Source organism: Oreochromis aureus, linkage group 18, assembly GCF_013358895.1.
Source record: "Oreochromis aureus strain Israel breed Guangdong linkage group 18, ZZ_aureus, whole genome shotgun sequence".
Lineage (NCBI taxonomy): Eukaryota > Metazoa > Chordata > Actinopteri > Cichliformes > Cichlidae > Oreochromis > Oreochromis aureus.
In genome coordinates this window covers 22,328,192-22,337,235 of record NC_052959.1, presented here as the reverse complement: position 1 = coordinate 22,337,235, position 9,044 = coordinate 22,328,192, and the positions used below count along the sequence as shown (strand labels likewise).

The following is a 9,044-nucleotide window of genomic DNA, read 5'->3' as shown; positions in this document are numbered from 1 at the left end:
ACAATTAAGTACACTGAGTTCAATGAGCTGATCTGGTTTTTAGCTTCCTATGTTGTTTGACTCTTTTAAGCTCAGTTTTCCCGTTTCCATAGCTCCCAAATCCAGTATATATATATATATATTCCACTGACACAGCCTGCAGGCTGTGCCGGCTACGTGGCATGATCCAAGCATCAGGATCATGTAGCAAACAGTGCTGCTGGCATGCTGGCCCTGATGGCTCTGTTTCCACAGCAGAAGCAGATTACTTCATTAGTAGCTCTCTGTATGAGACCTGCCTGTCCTAATGGCTTACACCTCCTCTGTGCTGTTTCAAAGCAGAAAATATGCATGTACAACAAAAGCAAGCATTTTTAATCATCTAAAAGATGTGTATTTAAAATATGAAACCACCCTTTTTACCATCACTCTGGTTGGTAGGATTTAAAATCTCCCTTCAGAGTTGGCTGAAGGAATTTGGCTCTGGGTTTGTTTTTCTCTCTCCAGCAGCAGATTTCACATCCAGTATAAAACAGCTGACTGGCTGCAGACTTTTGACACCACAGACTCACGGGAGGTTCACAAACATTATCAAATGAGCTGCAACTGTTGCTGCTTGGATGTAGCATTGCATCACTGAGGTGAAATGAGTCATGTTCTGTCATCCTGCAAATATTGCTCACACATTAGTCAATACACTGACGCAACAGAGTAGAAATATTTTTTTATTTGCAGTCGATTTTCTGCAGGAAAAGCTGTTCCTGGGGAGAGAAAGCTTGAAAAGATAACACAGGAGACTCATTCCTTTAGTTATGGAGGATGATTTTGGGAAGTACCAGGAAAACCAGGAGTACCTCATGCTCTAAAGTCTCTTAAGGTTACTTACACTACCTTACACATTTACACCTTCCCATTTATTTTATTTTATTTTAAAATAAAATCCAAACCTGTGAGGAAAGAAGCTCTAAATGGTACCTTGCAGCCATACTGTCATACTTCTCACCTTTCATAATTACAGGACCCCTATTGGTTGGATGAGTGGCAGCACAGGAGCCAATCCTGGAGCAGGCGAACTGTATCACATGCCTTTTTGCATACATTTTAAAGGAGAGAGCTCCTTTAAAATGTTTTCGTGTGTGTCCGGCCCATACAGAGAGCAAAAAAGGTTTAGACAGCTCAGATAACCAGAGTGAAGACAGCCCCCTCCCCTTTCCCAAGAGAGCTGCTGGACCAAGAGGTGATCACAAGAGGCCACAACTTCAGCACCTTCTGCAGGTAAGGGCCGATAATAACCCCCAAAGTTCATAATTCTGGAGTGGTCGCCTGTAGCCTCATCTGCCTTGTCTTTGTTAGAAAAGTGAGGTTGTCTAACTTTTAGAAGCCATCTGTCTTTTTGAGAACAACAGATGTAATTCAGCAGCTCTCTACGCAGCAAGCCAAGAGAACATCTCAAGCTTTTGGCTGTTTGAATTGTCGAGTTCAGTCGCTTTATTTGATATTCTGATATTCAGAAGTGACATCTTATTTCTCTCATTAATCCCTGAAAAGCTCTATTACAGCATGTCCTCAATCCTCTCTATTGTCTTGGCATCAGACAGTTAAATAAAAGCGCTCTCTTTGTTCCAAGTGCATTGTCTTCTCAAGGATTTCCATATCTAGCAGTTACATGAAAAATTGCCTTAAAAAAGACAAAAAAACCTCCCAAAAATAATAAGATACTTATAAGGCTCTTGTCGCATTGAAATAATAGACTATGTCTCCAGAAGTTCAGCCTGCAAACACTCTGAATGTTGTTAACTGTCTTTTCCCCCAGGAAGCACAAAGAAACCACAGAAAATGGCACGTGTTGGACGACCGTCGCTTTCCCTGATCCACACAGGATTCCTGTTAGCAGTTGTTTTATTACCAGGTGAGAGTTTTCATAAATTTCATCTATGATATTAGGAAATATTTCATTGGGCATTTAATGAGCCGAGGAACCATTTACATCAGCTTTTTTGTTTGTTTTTTTAATTTTGAGATTTCAGATACAATATTTTTAAATTAGACCAGTGTAGGTGAGCTAGATGCCCTTTAAACTCCTAAAGCTTGATGTCATCTACTTTATTAAACTCTGAATGTCTGACACATATAGTTCCTTTGCTCACAGCGATCACACAACTGAAAGACCAACAGTAAAATGCTCTTTTAACATCAGCATATCAATAACTATTTATCACACCGACAGTCTATTGACGTAAATAACGATACTTTTACTTTTGATACTGTAAGTATGTTTTGGCTTAAATAAATTGCATTTTCTGATTTCCTCTGTGTCTTTACTTCAATTAGAGACCTGAGTACTGATTTGTTTTTCTCCTTGTTTTTGGTTTAAAATTGATTGTGCGAATACTTTAGAAGCATTTCAACCTGGTAGTACAGTCCAACCCCGGGCACATTAATCTCTGCCACAGAGTCATAGGAACACCATTACCCTTCTCTCTTTAGCAGTAAAATGGCTTGTCATGATGATGCCCTTTAGTACTACAAAACCTTTTCTGCAGTCATAAAAAACACATCTATCACTGCCTCCCCTTTGGAAGATTTTCCACATTAATAGATGAAAGTTTCGGGGATAATCAGCTGACTTGGCTGTTTTCTTGTAGTTGTAAACCTCAGCAGGAGCAGAAGAGACCCGGAGACGTGCCTCCCCTCCCACCAGACATTTTTATAGTGTATCTGTAATTAGTTTGTGTGAGGCCTGACTTTGTAGTTTTACAGGTAAACTTTAAGGAGGCCCCCAGTACCTGCATTAACTTCACTGGGCTGGTTCAAAGCTATACGATACAAGTTAGGGGCTGGGTGGGGGCTTGGAGTTGGAGGAGGGGGGGCATTTAATCTGCAGGATGTTGCCTGGCGCTCCAGCACCTGCCGTGTTTCACCCGGGGGCTTATTAGTGGGTCAGCGTTTTCCCTGATGTTGTGGTAAAGCGCAACATCTGTTCCTAATCAGTGAACGTCTCTGCTGCTGCTAATGTGGCTGCTGCTTGTGTTTTACAGACTTTCTGGGGGCCGTTCCAGTGGAGCAGCACAAGCAGGAGGAAGGTGAGGACGTATGATGTGGCAACGTGGGGCAAAACAACCTAAAAACCAACTACAGAAACCTTAAACGCTGCTATTTATAGGGAGATAAATGCTCCACGTAGCTACCTTTTCTTTCCATTCAGCCAATTAGCACCAAATAACTTACATGTTGGTTCACAATAAAACACAGAGTCTGAGGAGATCTAGTTTGGAGCTAAAACAATTAGTGAACAGAAACAGGATTTTGATAATGGATTAAAGTAAGAAGCTAAAGTGCTCTACGAGAACTACGTCAGCCTATGATACACGATAATTAACAGACCAAGAGATTAAGAGATTAATCTACTTATAATAGAAATAGCTGGGCCAATTAAAATTATAACATTTTTTTGTTTATGAATATTTCTCCTTTGAGATAAAGTTTGAGGAACCTGACTTAAAAACAATATGATGCAATTCACACATTTAAATTAATATAAAAGAGCTTCTAGGCTATCTTATGGAGGTGCAGCCTGTCAAAGAAGCAGCCTTCTATAGAGATGCATTTCTGGTGACTGTAAAACAAAAGCCAGCCCATGCTTTCCCAGATTAAAGCTTCAGTGTGAAGTTCGAACAGTAGAAAATTTTTGGTTTGCTTTAAAGTTAACACAGCTTAATTTTGCAGTAATATATATAATTATGTTCTATAGGAACATAATTAAAATTAGTGAAGGTCCTTCTAATATATTCTGCCCTGCTGGGGCATTGGCATCTCTGTGGGTCTCCTGTGCTGTCTGGCACCGGGACACCGAGTGCATTCCTGGGTACTTGTGGGGTCTGGACAGCACCTTAATCCAAAGACAGGAGGCTGCCACACAACTAACAGTGAGCAGGTCCCTTTCCACTAGCACAGACCAGGTGAAGCGTTTTTATCGTTTATAACGATCATTTCAGAAACATTAACTGTGTTAAGTGTATTTTAAACTTTTGGAGCTTTTCAACACAATCACCGTCACTGCATTGGTCCTGAAACGACTCTTTAAAACAAAGTGCAAAAAAGCTCTGCCTGCTCTCTGCACAATAGATTCACAGCTCAAGCTCTCCTTCACCTGCAGCTGAGGGGAGCAGGGTGATCTCTCTTTTTCACCCATCTATGGACTGTACCTCTTAACTATAACAAACTGCATCCTTCACTGCCAACAGGATTTACTGTTCCAATTATAGATGCAGTTAAATGAAGGTCAACAATCAGTTTATCAGACTTTTGTGCACTGTGTCCTCTGCAGGTACAGATTTGCCGTTTTTATTTTACATTAAAGTTTCCTGTGGCTCTAGTTTGACATCAGTGAATTCTACCAACCTGTAATTGGTTTATAACATCTCCACTGGACCTGAACTCTGATTCACCCTACTAAACGAAGAAAACTGTGGCTAATATTTAGATCTTTTGCATCAACCTCAGCTCTCAAAGACAATATCATGATATGCATCCTACCTTAAGAAACTATTTGTCATTGGGGAACACCTTAGAGCCAGGAATTAGGCCTGGGCTTCTTCTGGGATATCCAACGAATGCTCAATTGAACTGGTGTGTGTCTGGGCAGGTGTCTTAGTTTTCTGTTTTGTTGTTTGCCTTGAGCTGTTGGTAAAGTGTGCATTTTTATTTCTTTAGTTTTTCTTGTGACTTGATGAAGGATATCACAGTTGGGGAAGCCGTTGCCATGGGGGGTTTTGATTGGTCTGCAGCGACGGTTAAATAACTATTTGATGTCAGAGACACATTCAGACAAATGCTATATTAATAATTTCTAAAAAAAATAAAGATCATGGAACATTTCTCATAACAAGCAGTAAATGATATATATAGTTTAACTACACTCCTGTATGTTTTCTCTTCTTCCTTCCCTTCAGTGGCCGCTGTGTCTGATGATGTGAAAGCCGAGGCGATGACCAGCCTAAAAAAGCTGGTTCGCGACAGAAGGAACGTCCCCGTTGTGGCTGTGCCCCAGTTCAAACGCGTGCCTGACTTCTGGGGATGGTACAAATACTTCATGGACAGCCACAACCAGGAGGGAGTGAGTGGAGCTTGTTTCACATTAATTATTCAGATTCTCCAAGTCACGATTATGAAACTGTGCTTGTTTTTCCTTTAAAAATTGAGGCAACAATTTGCATCACTACTCTGCACTTTGAGGGGAGTTTTTCTTTCCTTTTTAAAATTAAATATGCCATGTTTAATGCAGGAAACAGAAAGGTTCAGCCACCTTTTTAGTTTTAACAGGTTCCTTATTTATGCAGTTCAGAGAACTAAATTTGCCCAGATATTTTTATAGAACAGTTTTTAATAAGCTATTAACCTCTGAATGTGTTCAGTGTGTAGTACCCGTGAAAGCTCTGTGGTTTAGACAAAAGTGAAAAAGTAACTGTTTTTCTCACCAGGAAGGATTTGTGCAAATTTATCTCTGGAGTTCGTCTTTGTTTTACTCTCTATGGTTCTATATCATTTGATTTGATTTTTGGATTTGAGGAGGCTAACTTGTTTTTCCCCTTTCCAAATATCTTCAGGTTGAGGACCTGGATCGTCTTTATGTGGCTTACCTGCAGAACAAGCACAGGTCAGAAGAGGGACCGACTTTTAACCACTACCTCAACCACCTCAGCGAAATCTACAAGACCTGTGCCGAGTCAGAAGATCTGGAGTGCATCGCCGAGTTAACTAGCAAACCAAAGGCGGCCGTGGCGATGCCTGCCCCCATCAAGTCTGCTGATGTCAGGCTGTGCAACCCCTATACTGACCCCTACTGCATGTTCCCTGTTACCAGCAAATCTGCTGCCCCTGAGCCACCTTCAGCTCCAGCCAAAGTGCCAGCGCCTATCTATACCCCGGTGCCAATGAAGAGCCAAACTGGTTTCTACTACTATGCTCCTGTCCTGGAGCCCTTCCTGGGTGCTGAGAAGAGGGCTGAATTGCTCAGAATCTGCCAACCTGAAGATGTAGAGTGTCTGCAGTACCACCTGAGAGCAGCCTATGGGTACCGTCCAGCCCAAGGTCCAGCTCCATCTTATGCTGCCCTCAAATGCAACCCAAAGGATCCCTACTGCATGGCTTCCCTGGTCCAGAAATCTCCTACTGGCTTCTACCACTTGATGCAACCCAGCTGTGACCCAGCTGTGGATCCTCTGTGTGCAACCAACGCTCCCGCTCCTCTGGCTGCTAAAGAGCAACACTGCAACCCCCTGTTTGATGCAGGCTGCAACCCTCTGACTGCTACCAGGCTGGCCAGCCTGACCAAGCCTGTAGTAGAGTACGCCCCCATGAATCAGCCTGCACACCCTGCTGCTCCTCTGTCCTGCGACCCTCGCTACGACCCATACTGCATACTGGCAGCTGCTGCCGCTCTGCGCAAGTCCCCTCCACAGCTCCCAGAGCACCAGGTCTGAATCTGAAGTCCTGTTAACAGGCTTGAATTTTTCTGTGATTTCATCTAATCTAGTGTAATCTTTCTCACTGAATAATTCTTTAATTCATCTTTTCTTTAACATTTTGTCTGTTTAATAATGTAGTAAAATGAAACTGATGTTGAATAATGCTTTCACGGCCTGCTTTGCATCTGTTTTGAACCAAAAATACATGAATCAATCAATCAATCTGTCAATCAATCAATCAATCAATCAATCAATCAATCAATCAATCAATCAATCAATCAATCAATCAATCAACCAGGTACGCTACAAGCTTGGTGTCCGTGGCAAGACCAAGGAGGGCTACGACTGCTATGTGCATTATGACAAAGACTGCATCCCAGTCAAGAGTAGTCCTGAGGCCAAGGCTGACGTCATTGCTCCAGCCAAGCTCTTCTGCCATCCATTTGACCCCAACTGTCACAAGTTTGCTCCACCCTCTGGTGCCAAGCCCCTGAAATCCAGTGAGGATGGCATAATCCTGCCAGATCCAGACTGCGATCCTGAATACGACTACAACTGCCGCCTGCACCGTGCTAAGCCCGTCGCCGCCGCCGCTGCAGATGAGCCGGCCAAGGAAGCTGCTAGTCCACAGCTTGCTGTTCCACGCTTCGAAGATTTCCTCAGGGGCGTCATGAGCCAGTACAAATAGATTTTAAAATAAATCAGTCTCAGAACCAACACCTGCCAGGCAATGTAGCTCACTCTGCAGTCTCTAATTTTCCTCGACCACAACCTTCGACAGAAGCCTCAAGGCCTCACAAAGCTTCAGATCAATCATAAAACAATGCAGCTTTTAAATAATCCATCTCATTCTCTCAAACAAGGTGAAGGCTTCCTAGTTTCAGTCTGGTCTTATAAAGTAGGAACAATAAAAGAGTGCCATGCCACGTATAGCATCGTGTGTTATGTTTGTCGAAAAGAGGTGTTTGTATAGATGTGGTAGAGTTAGGTTACTTTGAATTTAAATTAGTGGGCAGGATTTTCTCTCTGTTGTACATTACCTTTTACCTCGGTGTATTTAAAGTTAGTTTCAGTGGTTTTCTGTAACTTTAATCCTCACAGAGCTACATTTGTTTAGATTTTGTAAAGTTCTGAATAAAGAAAAAAAATCACTTGAATTTAATTTCTAGATAATTGTTGTTTACACTGCGGTCACAGACACATCTGCTTGGCAGCTAAACATAGAAAAAGAGAAGCAGCAAAACACAGAGTCAATCTATTCCAAATACTGTGATGCTTACTCCATGATTGTACACATAATTTCCATGCATCAGTCCCCAGCTGTTGCAGTGAACATGCAGGGGTGTATTGTGCCAGCTGGCAAACAGTGTTAGGCTTTCACCGGTTTGTGCCCCATTATAGAAACAGCTTATTGCTGCAACATGTGCAACAATAAGCTGTTTATTTCCAAAATATAATTACCATAAATATATGTTTTGAATGGTAGTAAGCAACCCTGCAAGACCCTGATGAATGTTTTTGAGGTTAAAGGCAGTGCTTTTCTTTTCATTTTGCTTCTATTGTCAGAGAAACACAAATGCAGACAGGAAATGATGAGGCTAATCATGGCAAACCCTTCCACTTCCTGTGACACCCATAGTATAGAAACTAGCTACACCTGAGCTAGTCGTCATGGACGGAGTTAATGGAGCTAACTGCCAACGTTATATCTTAGTTTGGGCAAGTAGAATATTCATATGTCTGAGTTAATCACAAATGCCCTTTTTTTCTTACAGGAAAGGTAAGTCCTTTAAAATGCTAGCATTCTGCTAATGCATGAAGATGATGGGTCAGGTAACGATGTAGGCCAGGACACGCTCACTTGATTGAACCCAATTCCAAACAACAGCTGAAACAGACATGGTTAAGTATCATTAAATCAGAGATTAAACTTAACGGTCCTGGTGGGTGAAGGTGTCTGCTGCTAGAAAATCTTCAGTTCATTCAAGTCCAAATTGTGCAAGCTCTGAATGCGCTCATGCTGCAGTGACATCCCATAAACTTACAGAAATATAATTAGCAATGATTAAAACCTAGTGACTGCTTTAAGGTTAGGCTAACCCCACAAAATATATATTTTTTAGGATACAGCTCCATGGTGCCCAATTCATTCATCTGAAGAGCAACCCCTGTGTAGCTGGAAGTCCAGAGTATGGAGTTAAAAGTTTAAAGGGCCAGTTATGCCAGTAATGCTACTCAATGCATTAAAGCAGGGATGTCATATTCATTTTAGATTGTGGGCCACACACAGCCCACTTTTGTGTTCTGGACCAGTGAAACCCTCCTTTCTGCCAGTGTAAAGAAGTTTAACTCTGCATTTCACTCGCTGCGCCCACGTCCTTATTTGAGGTTTGACAGTGTTTTAGTAGATAGAGGTGAATGGCTTGGACATGAATTGAGCTGCGGTTTGGGGAAGGCCTCGAAGCGGACTGACGGTGGCTCCTGGGCCTGGCAGATCCCCATGTACTAAATAGAAGTGAAGAAGTTAATGAATTGAAAAGGGGAGGAAGGGTGGGACACGTAAACAAGAACAAACAGCTTGTAGAGCTGGGAGAACAT

The 9,044-nt window shown here is 42.1% G+C and overlaps 1 protein-coding gene across 1 annotated transcript; it reads left to right on the top strand.

Annotated features, from left to right (window-relative positions):
- Positions 1 to 1,073: 1,073 nt before the first annotated feature.
- and2 (actinodin2) lies at positions 1,074 to 7,603 on the top strand. Its single transcript, XM_031731173.2, has 6 exons — positions 1,074 to 1,254; positions 1,793 to 1,888; positions 3,018 to 3,062; positions 4,932 to 5,095; positions 5,586 to 6,455; positions 6,745 to 7,603. Exons 2-6 carry the CDS (start codon positions 1,816 to 1,818, stop codon positions 7,132 to 7,134), a joined length of 1,542 nt encoding a protein of 513 aa, XP_031587033.2. The 5' UTR covers positions 1,074 to 1,254; positions 1,793 to 1,815; the 3' UTR covers positions 7,135 to 7,603.
- Positions 7,604 to 9,044: the final 1,441 nt, after the last annotated feature.

Bases quoted from the DNA above. Each gene is read 5' to 3' on its own strand.
- and2 (XM_031731173.2), top strand. From the start codon at position 1,816: ATGGCACGTGTTGGACGACCGTCGCTTTCCCTGATCCACACAGGATTC. The intron at 3,063-4,931 runs GTGAGGACGTAT...CCTTCCCTTCAG, and splicing joins GCAGCACAAGCAGGAGGAAG to TGGCCGCTGTGTCTGATGAT. The intron at 6,456-6,744 runs GTCTGAATCTGA...TCAATCAACCAG, and splicing joins CACAGCTCCCAGAGCACCAG to GTACGCTACAAGCTTGGTGT.